Source organism: Triturus cristatus, chromosome 7 (assembly GCF_964204655.1).
Source record: "Triturus cristatus chromosome 7, aTriCri1.1, whole genome shotgun sequence".
Lineage (NCBI taxonomy): Eukaryota > Metazoa > Chordata > Amphibia > Caudata > Salamandridae > Triturus > Triturus cristatus.
The window spans coordinates 40,816,599-40,835,546 of record NC_140590.1 but is presented as its reverse complement, the minus strand read 5'-3'; the positions used below and the strand labels follow the sequence as shown (position 1 = coordinate 40,835,546).

Below are 18,948 nucleotides of genomic sequence, written 5' to 3'. Positions count from 1 at the left end.
TTAAACCCCAGTTCCTTTGCCATATATGGAACCCGAGATCGTAGGATGTGAACGTCACGATAACTGTATGCACTGTTTATGCTTCCTGGTGACGAATCATCAATCAATACAGTTGTTAAGTATCCTTACAGGATGTATGATCGGACACGACCACTTGAAGAATATGAATGATGTACAATGTATGAAATGTGAAAATGGCAATAAAAAAATAAGTTTAAAATAGTTATCCTGTTTATGAAGGGAGCACATGCACTAGCAGTTGTTTAGCAGCTTCTCAGTGCCTAGAGTAATACATTCTGTGAATGTTTTGCTATTTCTAAAGCACATACCTCACTGGCTCACAACTGAGCGCTGCACGGGGCAGGCCCCAGCGGGGCTACTTCAGAGGTAGGGACAAAGGGATGAGGTAGAGCTGGTGGAAGTGGCAAGAAGTCAGCCTGTCTGGGGCAGTGTTCCTTGAAGATGTAGGTTTTCAAATTCTTCTTGACTTGTCGGAGTGTTAGTGCTGTTCTGTTGTCTGAGGGGGGAGGGTATTCCAGATCCTGGGATAAAGGCTAAGAAGGCCGATTTTCATGTTTTCTCCTTCCTGCTGTGGTTAGTCTCTGACCTGGGGATGTGCGATCTGGTTGTCTGGTGTTGACCTCCAGATATTATTTGCTTGTTAGCCAGGCGGTCCTAGGTCCTGGTGTAAGTGATGCAGTTGATTTTGAAGCTGAGATTGTGTTACTTACCTGGTGGACAGGTCGTCAGAGCCGACCTGGTGATGTGGTTGGGTTTTCAGCCCCTTGAGTTATGCTGCTGCGTGAAGGATGCTCTTCAGGGAAGCGAGGGTGGTCTCATGAATGCCGTTGAGCAGGGCATTTCCTCCATTTAGGATATGCGAAAACTACTGCTTGAATTGTGTTTCAGAAGAGTTCTCTTCGGAGAACGGATGTCACTTTTTTCAGGCGAGAGTTAGAGCCAATGTTCCCTCTAATTTGTTTCCTCTGTGTGCGGCAGTGGAGGGTCTCTGTGAGCTGCAACCATGGCTATGTGCGCCAGGAACCACACCGCGCGCTTGTGCAGCGCCAAATGTCACTCCAAACGATTATGTAAAAAAGTGAAAAGATGGTGCATTTTCACACATACAGCGCCACGTTAAGGGCCTTAAGGCCGGTTTGCACATTGGATAAGCATGACATGAAGCAAGTACACTTCAGGTTTAGAAACATGGAGCCCTACCCAAATGCACCAGTTTGACAATTCTACCATCAAAGCTTCTTGTAGAACAGACAAAGAAGAGTGTATGAATTGAAAATACATTTAGAATAAGTGGTCCCAGGGTAGGTTTGTGTAGGTACTTCCTTCATGTTGCAAACTCTGCACCGACTCCAGCGCCTTCTCTGCCACTCACTAGGCCTCAAAGAGGAAGGGATACCAGACAGTGCCTCAAACTCTATCAAGAGAGTTTCAGTCAGTGTGAGTGAGATCTGAATGAGGAAACCCTCTCCAGGTGGGACCTCATAGTCTGTTTAAAATCCAGACAATGTAGAACATATTCAATTAAGTTGGAATGATATCAATAAAATTACTGGGAGGTTAGGATCTTGAAGGAAAGAATAGTGCATTTTGACGGATGCTGTGAAAGTTTAAGGCATCCGAATAATACTTGAACAATGCCAGGATGTACAGTTGGGCTACCAGATTTTGCAAGAGATGGTTTGCTTGATTCCCTAACTGGAAATTACATCTTCAAATCATGGCAGAAAGACAATTGGATTCTGTCAAAATCCACAACGCCCTGCCTTGATTTTGAAGGGGTACAGCTCAACTCATGAAACACCAGCACCAAGGGAAAATCTGGACCTGACCCATATAGTACTCTTGAACTTCAGTTCAAGCCTCATCAATGCTTGTAATAACACTTGCATGATACCGCACAGATTGCTTTTGGCCTTAATAAATCGGGCAATCTGCAAAAGTAATGGCCTTTCAATCTGATGATTTTGCAACCTAAGCACTGCTGTCTGCCATGGGACACCTGAGAATTTAGACTTTAAATAGTCAACTGAAGGCCCACAAATTGAGGATGAAAAACACTACAGGAAACCTATTAGTGCATAACTAAATATCTATGTGTAGCATTGAATGTCTGTAGAGACAGTGTTCTTGCTGATACCCATCCCTTCATTTTATTGTTCTGGCGGACACAAGATGTATCCTGGTGCAGGGGACCGGTCACAAACCTCTTGACCAGTGCTTTATGTGATTACTGCATGTTAATCAATAACAAAGTGCTGGACACTGTTGGGAATTTGGGTAAAACCCAAAGCCCTACTCCTTTTAATGCGAGTGACTACCGTCCTGTCATCAGACCATTGCACTACTGATTGGTGGAAGCTGGTTATAGTAGTACGATACAGGACATTTCACCTGGACCTCAGAGGAGAGACTGCCTACTAGCTCACCTTCTCACCTTGATATACGTGTAGAATGTTATGGCCAGGCACCTTTATGTCCCATATTTATATGTGGAATGTCCATGCTTGTGCTTGAGTAAGATCAGGTGATGTACCCATGTTGTGGTCACAAAGACTGAGGCCTGGAAACATAGCCACAAACACATTCCATAGAATGACTGTGGCCTGTTTGCAGACTTACTGTATTGTTTTGGTAGTAAAGCGAGGCATAGGGGGAGAGTGTGTGCTTTTATTTAATTATTCATGTTAATTGCAGCCCTTTCACGAGCGGCGATTAACATGGATACTTAAACAAAAGCACTCAATCTGTCCCGCAGCCTTGCGTTACTATCAAACCAATACAGCAAGTCTGCAAACAAGGCAGATTAGCCTAAAAAACACACGCTGAGTTTTTAAACTTGCTGTATTGCTTTGTTAGTAAAGCGAGGCTGCTGGGGAGATTGTGTGCTTTTATTTAAGTATTCATGTTAATCGCAGCTCGTGAAGGGGCTGCAATTAATATGAATAATTAAATAAAAGCACACAATCTTCCCCCGCAGCCTCGCTTTACTAAAAGAACAATACAGCAAACAGTGCGTGCGCTTCAGAGAAATACAAAAAGCACACGCAAGTGGCCACATCAAAACACTTACCTCCACTCCTTTCGCCACCGGCCTCCGCAATCTGGAAATGCCCGATTTTCGCGCCGCGCGCCTTTTAAAAGCGGTGTCGCGAATACTCTCGCGGGATGTGCCCCCTGTGCACGCTCTACAGATGGCACTGCGCGCTCGGGGGTAGAGAAGTGCACGCGCGCCCGCGTTATTTGGAACAGTGGTTAGAACTCGTCTGTTTTGGTTTTCTTGTCATTGTTTTCCTTTAAAGGTTGGAGTCGAGGGTGAATCTGGGGGATTTGGCCTGTTCTGCCAGTTAGGAGGTGAAGCCATTAAGTTAGGTTGGAAAGCCATGACTGAACCACCAAATGATTTGCATTGAAGGCAAGCAGGAGTAGGTCATTCTTTGTGGGGTTTAGTAGTTTGGCATCTGTTTTAAATGCTTTTGAGGCAGGCTTTGATTCTCCAAATGTCGTTGGTTGAGGACATTTTGCAATACAAATAGGGGACTATAGGAGAGAAACAGCAGCTCCGTGCACAGTTCAGGAGCAGGTAGATGCTCCTGTGCGGAGAGCCCAGGCGCAATACATTGCAGCACAGGGAGAGGTTAACAGGCACACCGATGACATGCTTGCTACTGTGCCTAGTGCACTCCTCGTGCGGCTGGCTGCGATAGTCTCATGAATCCTCCAGTGAATGTGTTCCCTGCGAGCAGGACGGGACCTGCTATGCTGCACAGGTGACTCTCTGGAGCTGCAGTCGCAGGCTCGATGTTTGAAGGTGACACATCTAAGGTGCGAAATGTGTCCTGAACTCGGTGACGCACTGTTCAAGCTGCAGCTGCTTCCCTTTCATTTCCCTGCATGGAAATAGACAGAATTATGCGGTGTCTTAAGTCGTCGTTGATGGCAGGATGGGTTGTGTGGTTTGAATCTGACCGTAAATGTGCAGTATGTGTGCAACATCTGTGTACTCTGTTCTTTCATTTTTACCTGTCTCTTCTAGAAATGACCTGTATGTTTGTGCTTGAGACAGCCTGTGTCTCTGTGTCATTATCTAACATGCTCTTTGTTTGCCGTAGCCTTTGTGTTTGTTTCTTGGTGTGTGGTAGTGTGTATGATTGTGTCTTCTGATGTGTGTGCGTCTTGCAGTGTAATCGGCTTTTCATTTTTGTATAGTATGGCCCACAGCTGGTGTTGTCCTACACCGGCTTACAACACAATGACAGTAGTGTTGCACACATCCTAACACCCCTCTGTTCCTCTACAGGGCTGCTTGTGGTCTATTATGAAGCGAACTCCACCGATGTGGCTGGTTTTAATGCCACTTATACAGTGCATCGATGCCTGCCTGGCTGCTATCCCAACCAAGAGTGCCTGAATGGCCGCTGCGTGTGCAAGAAGGGCTATGCTGGGCCCAGCTGTGCTATTGAGATCTGCCCCGGGGACTGCTCTATACAGCAGGGAAGAGGAGTCTGCAATCTGGTAAGGAGGGTTTGTCCTGAATAACTGGTGAATGCCAGTCCGTGAGGGAGGACCTGTGACAGCGTAAATGTGACTAGTGGTCCTAGCAGTTGCTCGTCTGGTCTCTATACCCAGAGCTGTAATTTCCATCTGGTACGATAAGGATAGAGCTGACATAAGTTGCAGTCAGTTAGTTTGCCCTTCCTTATATGTTTTGCCATCAAAGGTTGTCCCATAGTTTTCACATACAAATAATCATGTCACCTTGCTGCAGTTTATTCTGGCACTCGCTTGGTATACTGGTCAGAGATGGTGGCATATTGGCAAGTGGTGCTGTCTTCGGACCAACTATAAAGCATCTACCCCGCAAGCTCCTCCATGAGGATTTCCACGGCCCTGGAGTCTTGACTCAGTCACTCTTCAAAGGGAGCAATAACTGTGTCATCTGCATGGAGGTACAAAACTGTCCTCAGGATGCCAGCAAGCTCGGCAGAGATTTGCTTATATCCAATAAAAGGGACATTGGCAGAAGGGAACCTCTTTGGACTCTGCTTCTAAATGGCGCTAGCAAGGATCCACCCTCTACCATTTGAGAGCTTTGGCCAGAAAGAAAAGGCTCAGACCACTCAAAGCTGTGAGGAGGCCCCAGCAACAATCTGCAGATGATGAGGTTTTCTTTGGAAAGCAGGACTCGGAAACAATCCTGCACAATCTGCTGAATCCCGCAGTTTAGAGGCCTCTACAAAAGTTGAAGAGCTTAACTATGTCACTTCCCTTAATGTGTGTAATCACCCCTATGTGCCGTTAACTGCTTTACAGATTCAGGAATTAAAAAATAGCTGTTTGGCTCGTGCCTTTTGTGAGAAGTTGGCCTGATGTATGATGTCACTAGTTCTAGTGTACACCTTGTATCAGTCCAAACAACCCTTATGGTGATTGGTTGTAAAGTCAACCTTATAGACCAGCTATCCTAGTGGTAGCATGGACAAGAGCAGTCTTAGGCTAAACTCTGAATGGCATGTGAAGCCAGCTGTGATACCATATATAATCCCTTGAATACCAAATGAAAGGACACCACAACAGATATATATATAAAATAAAGTGTATTTATTCTAGTCAAACCCTCAGCACTCTTTATGAGATTCGAGGTAAGTACAACACAGTCTTATTTAAGCATACATTAAGTCACACAGGTAAGTAATACAGTTAGGCCCTAGGGGCCACGCAAACCATATACTAAAGAAGTGGTATAAGGACCACTGTCACGGAAATAGGTTAGGCCTAGGCCATCGCTGGGGCTACACTACACTAGCAACAGTTAGGAAGTGGGAGGCCCACGGGATTCAGGTGCAGAGTGGAAACACTCACGCGTAATGCGTATAGTCGATAGAAATAGTACAGTTTTGAAATAAGCAGTTTAAGGACACTTCTGAAGCAACTAGAGAGTCGAGACTCGGAAACTAGACCCTAGGATAGTCACTACCCTTGTGAGCACCGAAGTACCCAAGTTACCTAGCCCACGGGCTGCGGGTGCATAGGTGTGAACTTGCGTCGGGTTTCGTCGTGGACTTCTATGGATGCCTGAAGGAAAGTTGCTGACAGGCAGTCAGTGAAGAGTGTCCGGTGGATCCCAAGGCCGGGATCAAGAAGGAAGGGTACCTGCAAGCCGAAGGGACAGAGTCAAGGTCACTAGCCAGTGACCACGTGGAACCAGGAAGGAACCAGGCGATGTCGTGAAGATTGCAGGTGAAGGGGGAAGCTTGTCGCTGCAGCCACGGGTACCAGGAGACGTCGAGGACGACCAGGACCAGGAGGCGAGCTGTCCCACGAAGGCTCTTGCTGTCGGCGGCGTCGAAGTCGAACTAGGACTCACCAAGCCTTGGCAAGCGGAACCCACGAAGAACAGAGGCGCTTGCTTCTGGTGCAGACCAGGAAGGTCTGGGGTGCTTCTCTTTTGCAAAGAAGCGGGAGCCAGTCTGGAGGAGCCAAACCAGCGATGAAGATTTCAAGGTGTGTCGTCACAAAGGCCGCTAGCCAACTTTCAAGCAACCAGACAGACGCGGCAAGCAGGAAAATGCAGAAGGGCCCCACGCAGGACTCGTGGAGTGTGGGGGGCTGATCTTCGGTGCAGATGGTGCTTGGGGCTTCTCAATCCCCGGAGCACAACTTCGAGGGAACCTCAGAAGCTGCGCTGGAAGATACTCGCCACTTTTCCCAGGTAGCCGGTCCCACGTCTCTCGTCGCCTTCACGGATCTCAGCTCGGCTGTGGATGTGGATCAGGGTCGGAGAAGTCTATAAGTCAAGGCTCTGGTCGGGCTCTGCAGTCGGACCCTCGTAGAACTTCAGCAAAGCAAAGGGTAGTCTCTTGATGGTGCCTGTTTGCACAGGGTAGCCACTCCTTGGCCACAAGGGAGATTCTTCAGTCTTCTTCTTTCGTTGAATGTCGAAGGTCCAGAGTTTCTGTTCAAGTTGCAGGTTCCGGATAATCTAATCTCCTGGGGCCCAGCTACCACTCTTATACTAATCTGGGGGGCTGGGTTGCCTGCTAGGTCACGCCTTATGGGTGGGACCTGGGAGGGGGGTCGTTACACCCCCTTCCCTTTGTCCAGTTTCGCGCCAGGGCTGCGGCTGGTGTGCCCCAGCACCGGTTTGAACTGGACTATGCATGGGACACCTTGTGTGCCCCAGGCAGTGTCTCGTTCCTTTCAGCCCTCCCTGCCCCAATACACTAAAGTCTGTCTGGGGAGGTGCTAGCACCTCCCCAAGCAGGAAACCTATTGTCCAAGCCTCCCGTGCCGGGATCACTCCCAGCAGCAGGAGGTCAGACTCGTGTCTGTGGCAGCAGCATCCATTTTGTGATGCTGAGGCTTTGGTTAGAGTTAAACAGCAAAGTAGGATTTTAACATGTCTCTCCCTCTAGAAGGGAGGAATAATATCCTCATCACCAGAAATGGTATGGGGGTATTATTCTAAAGTGTTAGACACCTTACACGACATGTTTTGATAAAGCCAAACCATAGTTACCATAACCGTTTAAGATTATAAGGCACTTTAAGAGTATATGGTAGGCTATATCATAGAACAGCTATAAGGACATGGTTCCGAAAGCTGCAGACAGGCTCAGCTCATGCTAGAGCACCATCTCACATGTTACCAAGCACTCTGCCTCCAGGATTGTTAAGGCCTGCCATAGGAGTGGCTGATAGGTACACATGTGTCTATTTTAAGGGTAGATATAGGTATACTATATCTAAGCAAGGGGTGATTACACGACCTTGCCCCAGCTGAGTGATCAGCCAGTTGTGTCTGATTGGAAGGCCAGACCAGGGGTGGCATAATACATGCTGCAGCCCCTGGGAGGCCTAGGGTACACCTATGCCCTGGGTATCTAGGGTACACTGTACAGGGTGCAATAAGATGATCCTTACCAATTGTGTATGTACCTAGGGTACATGGAGTCCATTTTAAAGAGAGAGCAGACAGCCTGAGACCCTGAATGGCAGGATCTCAGGCCAACTAAGTCGAAAAACCAGCTAGACACTAGGCAAAAAGTTGGGGGTAACCATAGTCAGAAATCCACCTTCCTACACCTTTTACTTTTTTTTTTTTGCTGTTTGTGCCATGAAACGCATTAACTGCTTGTTTATCGAAGAAGTCATGTGACTTCTGCCATTTCTGCATTGCTGCTTGTAACTGGGAATTTGTCATTTTGAATGATCTGCATGCCAAGCCTGGGACTGACTTACCCTTTTAGTGTCGCTGCTTCCTTTCCAAAAACCAGGTGGTCCAAGAGATCTTCGCAACCCAAGAACCGTATCTGCAAATTCACAGAAAAGGATGGTAATGAGAACCAACCCACGGGTTTTGCCAAAAGTGATGTCACATTTTATGCCAGTCAAGCCATAAAACAAGCAGTTTATTTCCAGCAGCCAAAATCTCAGGCTGAATGGGCTCTTCACTCACTGTACATGAATAATGGCAGTCCTGCATTACCTTCAGAAAACGAACACAATCCGGAAAGGAAAGCAATTTTTGATCCCTTTGCCCCTGTGACTGTAGGTTTGCCAGTCACTAAAAGGACTGTTGAAAGATAGATAGCTCAAAGAATCTAAAAATGTTACAAGACAGCAGCACAGGCGTTGGAAAGGAAACCAAGAGTGCACTTCATTAGATAAAGAGGAGCGACACTAGCTTTCATCGCTTATGTGTCCATAAAATACATGTGCATGGCGGTCACATGGTCTTCTGTGTACAACTTCGCTAAGCATTACTGTGTGGACATTCAAGCTAACAGAGGCACAGGTCGGACTAAAGGTACTCGGACACCTGTTTGTGAATACTAACTTTGTTCACCCCTTCTTCCAGGGGGAGGGGAATACCACTATTGAATCCGCGTACAGCCTTTAAATACAGAAGCGATTAATGCTGCAAAACAAAATGGTTCTTACCTAATAGTGTTGTTTTGCATCTTGAAGAATTTTCTGGATTCATAGGCGACTTGTCCACCCCCAAATTTGCAACTGATAGAGGCTCATCAACCTGAAGCCAAAACTATCAGTCACCAAGGGGGGAAAAATCAGAATATGGTATCCACGCTGAGGATCTTCTGAGGTGTTTGTCTGATGTCATTCGAGGAGTTATATAGCACTAAATGGTCAACGACTCCATGACGCCCACCAAAACAAAACCGCATTTGCAATGCAATAGGTCTCGCATTTGCAAGAGTTTGAGCTATTGACATTGTAAATGATAATGCCTTTTATTTATGTGTTTTAAAAACCTGCAAGTGGTGTGTAAACCTTGCAAATGCAAGACCTTTTTGGCACTTGCATTTTAGTTGTAAACATCGTAAGCTTAAGTGCAGGTGCTGCGATTTGCTTCAAAAGTAAAAAAAAAAGAAAGAAAATTGAAAAAAGGTATTTTTTCTATTTCTTTACTTTTGAAGCAATAGCGGCACCCATGCATTAGCTTAGGATGTTTAAAACGTGGGTGCCGCGATTGTAACAAAAGTAAGCAAATAAAAAAAAATGGAGCTGAACGCTTTTTTTTCCCTGTTTGTTTACTTTTGTTACAATGGTGACACCCGTGATTAGGCTGTGAACATCTTAAGCTAATGCATGTTTTTTTTCTATTTATTTTCTTTTGAGGCAATCGCGGCACGGGCGTTTTAGCTTAAGATGATTAAAGCTAAAGCGTGGGTGCCGCCAATGTAAAAAAGAAGTAAATAAATAAAAAAGGCATGCAGCCACATTCGGCTATGGCAAGGAACAAAGGGAAAGTGCGGCCGCCATTATTAGGGCTGAGGCGTTCCGTGCTAGTTAAATGAAACAAAAATAAACCATTACAGGAAAGCGTGTCCAGCCTGCAAAAGCAGGCAGGAGAAAGCCCTTCAAGAAAATAGTGCTCGGAGGCTGTAATTTAAAACATACTGAGTAACAACCCATGAAACAGGGGTTGGGAGGTTACAAGAAGAGAAAAGAAGGGACTACTAAGCCTATTGACCAATGAAAAGCCGCCATTTACAGGGATAGGGATAGTAGTCAATAAAACGATCGGCGGAAAGTGGGTGGGGATTCATGCCCATATCCTGAATACAGCATGTCTCGAAGAGACAGCGCAAGGGTTGCCTAGGCAAGACCTAAAAAGACTGAGTGAAATTTCCAGACCCAACCATTAGTGGGTGAACTAAGCACAGCTGTGAATCCTTCAAATTGTTCAAGCTGCAAAATTAATCCTACAGGTAAGTAAAATTTACTTTCATTACGGAAAGTCACAGGACGCAAATCTTTTGTTATGGAAACTAGATAGGCTTGGAGAGAGTAACATTCACTCTATCTTGGTGGCAGTCTACGGAGGAGCCCTCTCCTTACTGCTAGGCCACTGCCGATCCTGTCTGGTCAGCTCTCCTCCACAGCTCACACCAGTGCATCTGTTCATGTCTTTACACACCCTAATATGTACAAGTCAAAACAACAAAATTTGTCAATTTTTCTTATTTTTTTTATTTTCACTTGAAATTTACTTTATTATATGTTTGAAAACTGTTTTAACTTGGTCCATCAGATTCCCAAATGATATTAGACAAAATGATGCTAACCCTCTGCAGTGGCACATTAATGCAGATTCTATTGTGGAACACTTTTTCCGACTATTTAATGATAGTTTCACTTCAATACGGCAATTGCTACAACGATTCTAAAGTTATAAGATGCGTACGATAAAAATACCTTTGATAAACAATATATCAGCGCTTTTCTACATGAAATGCACCTTTTGTACTTCTGGAAACCGTGAGATGAATCCTAACGAAGAAAAAGACAAAATAAATCTCAATTCATCAGTCTATTAGTTCATTAATTAATTTCTCACAGCTGTGTTAATCTGTGGAAAAATAAAATGCTGTTAGAGGTTAGCAATCAACTTCAAAAAACAATAGCGTGGCAGTTTTGCTAATTAAGGTTTCTTTAACGCAATTTAATTTATTGTGCTACTTAGAGATTAAGTTCTAAGTATTTCTTTCTGAAACTTGTTCAGTATGACACTTATATTTTTCTCAATCATAAGTATCAAACAGTCTTTTGTGAACTGCAAACGACTTGAAAATGAATTTAAAAAATAAATAATAAAAAAATGTTTTTGAAATGTAATGATTGAATTAAAAGAATATTTAATTTATAATGTTTAGTTTATAATAAAAGGTCAATTTTACTTGATTATATTGGAGAAATTGCAAATCCTTCTTCAGTTTTAAATTCGGGGACACTTTCTTTGTATTCACTCTGTTTTTCCTTAAAGTAAAATGAATAAGAGCTGTTTTTTCCAGTTTTCAATTACTTTTCAGATTTACAATGACATTATAGTGCCTTGTCACCATTTATTAAGTCACATTTCTTCCCTGATTTTTCATAGCAAGCAAATAAATGATTGCAGTGGACCGAGTTGACTATACTGCTGCCCAGGTGTTCCAGCAGGCCACCTAAAATGACTAACTTGCATGCTTGTCGCCATCTAGTTAAAGCATCATGCATGTCGCATAGTATGACCTCTTTATGGTTTACGTCTGGTTAAGTGACCATATCGGGTGAAGTGTCTTGCAAAATAACAGTTTTGGGTAGTTCAAATCCCAATTGTTCGATTGTACGGTTTAGTGAACGTATTGGGTGACGCACCATGCGAGTCACAATGTCCTAAGTAGCTTAATTAACCTAGTTAAGTTCAAGATTTTATACATGGTCAACAATATTTGAGTGCCAAAAAAGCTCAAAGTAGGTGGCACTCCAATTATTTAACTTTGTACTAAATAAGGATGACACAATTTAGAAAAAATCTATTTGTGAAGAAATAAGTGGTCATGTTTTTGAACGCTAGATGGAGACCGGTTCAGTCTCATGATGAGATTCAAGCTAAGAGGTAGTGTGGAGGCTGTGATGCGGCAAAGATCCCATCTGTAGTTTGAGTCTCATACTTGCATATCCAATGTCCGAGTGATAGTTGGTAAATATAGGGTACATGAAATGAGACAACCTAACATCTCTTAGCCTCTAAGAGTTAATGATAGGTCTTGTAATCTCAATATTCTGATCTATATTCCCAAACTCGAAGATTGGTTCAAGATTTTAGTTTTAGTATTGAAAAGCCTTTGTAGGGAAGTGGATTATTGTGTAATGTGGTTGTGCGACCTCACCATGTAATAATGCCGCAATCTTTTTCTGGTCCAGTTAGATTCTTTATTAAAACCCTTAGCTCGGTCCTGGGTAGCTGTGGCATAGGGCAGCCAGGCTTAATCAAAGGGACAAATGTAAAGCATTTAGAAGTACCAAAACATTTAATAAGTAAGAAACAGAACACAATAAAAATCCAACACCAATTTATAAAAACAGGCTATATTTATATCTTTAAACAGACACCAAAACGACGACAGTCTACTGAGGGAAAGCGGAGATACGATTTTTCACAAATAAGAAAATTCTTTTAAGCACAATAAATCGTTGTAATTTGCTTAATGGGTTCTGAGCCAACGGACCAAAATGACTGCCAGTCGCTCCTTGGACAGGCCGCAAACGGTTGGGTGCCAGTCACAGGGACCACATAGGTCCAGCGAGACAGCTACATGTCGGGTCCAACAGTCTCCGGGTCCTCAGTGCACTTTTGTCCGTCACCACAGTCCAGCAAAGAAGTGGTCCTGATGCTGGAGATTCAGATTACTGAGGATTAAGCGATGCAGTGATGGTTCCTGGGGCCACCTTGGTATCCATGAGCATTGGGGCTCGTCTCCGGCCTCAGAACTGGAACTCCCACAATGCAGCAGCGAAGTCCAGTTTCCACTGGTCTCCCAGTTACAGAAGGCTTAGTTAGCAATGTTTAGCAGGTAAGTAACTCTGATTTTGGGGGACCAGAGTACACTTCGGCTATGGGTCCCACGGACTTGGGAACACATCGGGAAGGTCAGGACTCAGTCGCCCAGCAGGCACTTTGATTTCCAGCAGCAGTCAGACATTCCTGGGCAGCTGCTGTGGTAATGTGGTAGTTCCTAAAACCACCTTTGTATTAAAAGGCACCTTAAATCCAATCTTATCAAGGAGTCTGGTTTAATGCAATGATTAATTTGATATCTTGCAGTAATATCTTTGGTGGACCCAAATGGAAATGAGTACTTAGTGCGGTGACTAGTGAAGCTCAATGTTAACCAATGGGTCCACCGACCCTGCAACTGGGCAAACGGCAGTTTCGTGTTTTCACTGTCAGTGCATGTTAAACACCAAAGGAACATGCCGGTCATTCTAACATTGAGTACCTTACCTGGTGGCCTTCCAAAGCCTTCCCTCGGGGGGGATTATTAATATTTAAAAGAAGGTTTTCACTTAGACATGTAGAGTTGGCAGTTTTAACGCTCCTGGCTAGGCTGCAGTGGCCGGCCAGGAGTTGCGTCTTCACATTTGTCACTCTAGTGGTGGCTCACTTAAGTGCTGTAGTCAAATTGAGGCATTTAACCTACCACCCCTGGGCACTCTTGTTCCATATACTAGGGCCTTCTGGGTAAGTCCGATAATAGCCATTTGTACAGGTAAATTGGGGGGGGGGGGTCAGAGCACATGCACTGGAGGCTCGACAGCAAAGTCGAGTGCACAACAGAGTAAAAAAAAAAAAAACAGCAGCATCAGTCCAAAAACTAGGGGGTGATCATACAAAAAAGAGATCCTTTCCAACAGCCTCGATCTGTTTGTTAAAAATCTTGTTTCACAGAAAGTGCAAATGATACAATAATATTAATAGTAAAAGACTATTGAAAATTAAGTTTCATACCGTGCACCGCCACACCAGAGACGTTCGTAGCAAATGTGCTGTTCTGAAGTCATTACATGCAACATGCTTGAGTCACTGTTGTTTTAAGATTTATTAAGAAATTAATTACTGGTAGTTAAATACGCTTAACCTATTCATGTTCAAATAAGCTGTTATTCGGGCACAATCCCATTCGTTCAGTAGTGCTGATATTAAATATAGTTAATAATTTAAAATGGATTCATTCTGGGTATCAAACGTGCAGAGTTCACACCGAATCCCATGTTTTCACAAATGTGCTGTTTCTGCAGCCAAAACAGACTGTCTTTAGAGTTGTTTAAAGCTCACTCTTTCAGTGGTACAAGCGATTTCAATAATTCACTAATATTAAAATTAGTTATAAAACTTTTTACATTTTTTTTACTTAAGTCTCATGCCACACCTATCACGTAGTTCCTATAAACCTATATAGGATCTGCGCGTTTAGACCACATTCACTGCGGGATTGGTGTCCAGACTGATTCCAGACACCCCACAGGGTATGTCAGCCTGTATACCAGCAGCTCACAGTGCCACTAGAAACCCCTCTTACCAAGGAGAGAATCGTTTTTGGCAACTATCGATCATGACAACCCTGTCCCATCAGGGATCGTGGAAACAGTGCAGTACTTTTCGCTCAGCCACTCGTGCTCACTTTGTCTCAGAGAGATACACAGAATAAACGGTGGGGACGTTTTCAATAAACATTTATTGAACCAGCGTCATTCTAGTGTAAAATAGGTGTGCTGAAAGAACCATAAGACAGAAACAGATAGAAATGATTGTAAGCACCAATAGAGTAAAAGGATTTTAGATTCCTACCATAGTGCTAAAACAATGAATACAGGCAAGTATAAAGATACATAACAGTAATAATGCGTACTCCTACAATGCGACCCTATTTAGATGTAGCTAAGTGTACCTAGCGCATGAATGTGAGAAAGTGGCTCTGTATATACTGTTCCCTAATAGGTACAGGGTGTACAGAGTCCACAGTCCCCCAGGGGCTGATAGAGGTTAAAGTTAGGTATGACCTTACTCTCTAAAGTGGTAGCTTGGTCGAGCAGTAAGGCAGTACCAGAGGACAGTGTAAAGCATTTATTGTACACACTCAGTCAGCAAATGGTCTCACACACTCAATAACTGAACTCTAGGCCAATGGTTTATATATATAAAATATATGCTTGTTTTATTTTTAGAACCACAAAGGGAATAAAAATATACTTTCTCAGAATGAGAGGTTGAATATAAATACTTTTGCAATAAGCAATGGATTTTTGTAAATAGTCACAGTTGGTTGCAATAAACAATCCTATTTCCTAAACATAACAATGCATTGAGCTCAATGATAAATTCAGGTTATTTGTAATAAATTACTTTTCAGATTACTTTTGGAATTCCAGGTCTGGTTCCTAAATCCAGCCCTGGGACAATATTCAGAATCAAGTGGTGAAAGTCGACTTAATTACTGTACTGATTTTTAAATAATACTTAGCTATTTCAAAAGTTGACACTTAGAAAATATTTCAAAGAAAACATTCAATGGATCTCTATGGCAAGAAATTCAAGTTGCAGGTAGAGTACTTTATCGTTACTTTTGTAATCCAGGTCTGGGTACCTAGACTCAGCACTGGGGTCTTTATCAGAAACAGGTAAGTAATTACGTTTGCAGAAATTGTACGATTTTAAAAGAATATTTCAAGATTGCAGAAATCAACACTTAGAAGAAATTTCACAGAAAAGCAGTCAATGGTTTCCTATGGAAGAAAAAGGAGTTAAAGGTAAGTGTAGTTGTGGGTACTTTTCAGAGTCAGTGCTGGGCACCAAGATCCAGCACTGGGAGCTCACCTAAGAGCAGGTGAGTAAATTCGTTTTTGGTACTCGGCTGATTTTTGGTGAATATTTTGAGTTTTGAAAAGTTCACACTTAGAAGAATTTCCAAGAAAAAGCCAGCCAATGTTACCCTATGAGGAAAATGAAGATCGCGGTTTAAGGGTAAGTTCTCGACTGGCAGAGTTGAAGTCTTGGGCATAGACTCAGGGGTCTCCCAGTGTCATGTAGGTACAGTCAGTTCACCCTCAGCGGTTTCAGGACGGCCGGGTGCAGAGAGAGTTTGGCCCAATGTTAGCCTGTGAGGAATAGGGGGGCCTGGTTTGGTGGCTGCTGACTAGCAGGCCACGCGGCTGTCGGAGCTGGGCTCCTGGTCACTCAATCACAAGAGAACTCCACTAGATGTGTGGAGGAGGGAACAAGAGGCATGGGGTTCTAGGAGCAGCAGCCTCCAATACTAAATGTTTACCACAAAAGAGCTGCTCCTAGTGTGATAACCCAAACGAGTTACAAGAACGTCGGGAGTGTGGGCATCTCACAAAAAGATACGGACTGGTCTCACACACCACCTGGTGTCATGCTTCATCATTGACCAGTCCTCGCCCTCCAAAACCTTCGTTTGATGGAGGGCGGGCATACACTTGACGACAAGGATGCACTTCTAAGTGATTGAGTGGGGTCCCTTGACTATGTGAGTGAAGTTAAAAATCATTATAGTAATCAGTAGCAATTTTTTAATATGAAATGAAAACTATATGATATTAAAATAAAGGTGTGACGGTGATTGGGACGGTTTTTGTTCCCAACCGTCTAGTGGATGGTCTAGTGGATGGTCGACATGTTTCTGCCTGAATGGCCCCGAAGGGTCCGTGGCATTCATCAGGACCTAGAAGTAAAGAATAAAGGGCTCCGTTCTTACCAAATTTGGTAATGTGTAACCACTGCGGGAGTGTGGCGTTAGTCACACTTCACCGTCTTAGAGCTGCTTCCAATAGTGAAGCCTGAAATAAAGATTATGGAAAACAATAGTGTAACTCGCTGGGTCATTTGTACCTGTAAGGAAGAAAGAGAAAAACAATGCATGCATTGGTTGTTGTGCGTGACAGAAGTGTATACGTGACTTGGTGGCACTCTATTTGTGTACACTAGTGTGGAAATATGGTGGCAGACGATGCAGCTACCAGGCTTACCCTAGTAATTTGGACACTTTGTCCCATGGGGGAAGGGGCGGGGGAGAAACCACAGTTGTGTCTCCTCTGTAAGAGAAAACATGAAAAAACAAATCCTTGGTGAAAGCGTTTGTGTTTCTTAAAACGAGCTAAATCGTGATCTTAACCAATCTCATAAGATGAGTGAACATTATTGCATCTTTTCACATACCCACACTATCTTACACACTCCACAACCTTTCAGTTCAAACACACTCTTACTGTAACTTGTGATCAATGCATCCCGAAACCTCTACGTCCGCTCCCGGTCCTCCCGAATGTAAAAATGGCAGGGAGCGGGCGGAGTATTTAAAGGTTAGTAACGGGTGCTTAATTAAGGTAAATAGAGCAACTCGCGATAATTGTTAGCATGTGAGCGATTCCCGGTGTCCCGGGCTTCTACTGCCTGGAGATAAGATGTCGGTTGGAGGCGTGTGAACTCTCGAAGAAGCGAGCCTTATTCATTGAGAGGAGGATGAGCAATCATAGCCAATGGGCAGTACCGAGAGGCTTGAGCAGGCGATAGTGCGCTGTGGAATGGAAAGAAAGGAAGATTATTGTCATTGGATGAGCAGAGTGCGAGACTGTTAGACCCGCTCTGATTGGTAGAACTACGGCGGGGGGTGTGTTTGGATGGCGAATACGGATGGATCACCTCAGAATTAACTCGTGGCTATGTCGTTGGCCTGCAAACGCATGTATAGTTAGTACTCGTGCGGTAGTGGCGCGATCGTCCAGATGATGGTCTCGGAGTGGAAGTTGCTCTGTGATGGGGCGTGGCTTGTTAACAAGGAGACAGAGATTGTGGTGGTCTCATGCTGGAGCGTATGGGGTGGAGGCTCTGAACAATAAGGGTGAGCGGTGCATACAAGTAATGGAGAGTCATTAGAGGAAGGCAGATCCCTGCAGTCATTGGATGCTTGTATGATCACAAACCCGGAACAATCCTCTGTGCAATTAACATTCTCTAGCATCAAAGGAACACTCCCATACCAAGAGAAACATTCAACAGCCAAAAGGCGCTGTAGTGAGTTAAAACCCTTTAAAAGGCATATCAATAGTTTTAGAATAGACGATCATTCATCCTTTAGTTAAATTAAAGCGTGTGTGTCCCACATGTATATATGCTCAATCCAGGTACACAGTACGGGATCCTGACGTATTAAGTGTGGAAGGAAACTGTGGGCGGCCTTGACCACTCTCAATCTGGTTTCAGGCCGAAACACAGTACAGAGTCTACATTACTTTCTGTTATGGACGACCTGCACATGTTCCAGGATAGGGGTTATTCAGTGATCTTGGTCTTACTGGACTTATCAGCAGCGTTCGACACCGTGTCTCATAACATTCTTATTGACCGGTTGTCGAACGTGGGGGTTAAGAACAAAGCTCTGGCATGGTTGGGAAGCTTCCTCTCTGATCGTACCCAGACTGTCACCATGGGTACGTATCGCTCAGCAGAGATGAAAGTCTCGAAAGGGGTACCACAGGGCTCTTGTTTAAGCCCAACACTTTTCAACATCTATGTGGCGCCCCTAGCGAGAGTGATGCGCAAATTTGGCTTCATCCCCGTGTCTTACGCGGACGATACGCAGCTCCTCTTCCCTTTTAAGACTCTTACCCCGGAATTGAGGAGCTCTTTCTCTGCAGGCATGGAAGCTGTGGCATGTTGGATGTCCTCCAACTACCTACAGTGTAACGTAAGTAAAACGGAGGTCATGCTGTTTGGTGAAGCAAAAATACTTTGGACTCCTGATTGGTGGCCTCCTGGTCTAGGCGTAGCACCTGAGCCCAAGCAGATTGTTAAAAACCTGGGGGTTCGCCTTGACCAGGATTTGTCATTGAAACAACATACGAACTATGTCGCAGGCGTATGTTTCCACACTATTAGCTTGCTGCGTAAAGCCTTTCCATTGCTGCCTGACCAATTCAGGAAAACGCTGGTGCAGGCCCTCGTCATGAGTCGGATTGACTACTGTAATGGTCTCCTACTCTCTGCAAATGAGGGAGTACTGAATAGACTTCAGGTAATACAAAACACTGCGGCTCGCCTTGTTCTCAATGCCCCCCTAAGAA

At 44.2% G+C, this 18,948-nt stretch overlaps 1 protein-coding gene across 1 annotated transcript in view; it reads left to right on the top strand.

Moving 5' to 3' along the window:
- MEGF8 (multiple EGF like domains 8) overlaps positions 1–18,948 on the top strand; it is a 634,126-nt gene that overhangs the window by 386,864 nt on the left and 228,314 nt on the right. The window contains exon 26 of the mRNA XM_085615576.1: positions 4,319–4,533. Coding sequence (XP_085471702.1) covers positions 4,319–4,533 — 215 coding nt within the window. The remainder of the gene's footprint in view (positions 1–4,318; positions 4,534–18,948) is intronic.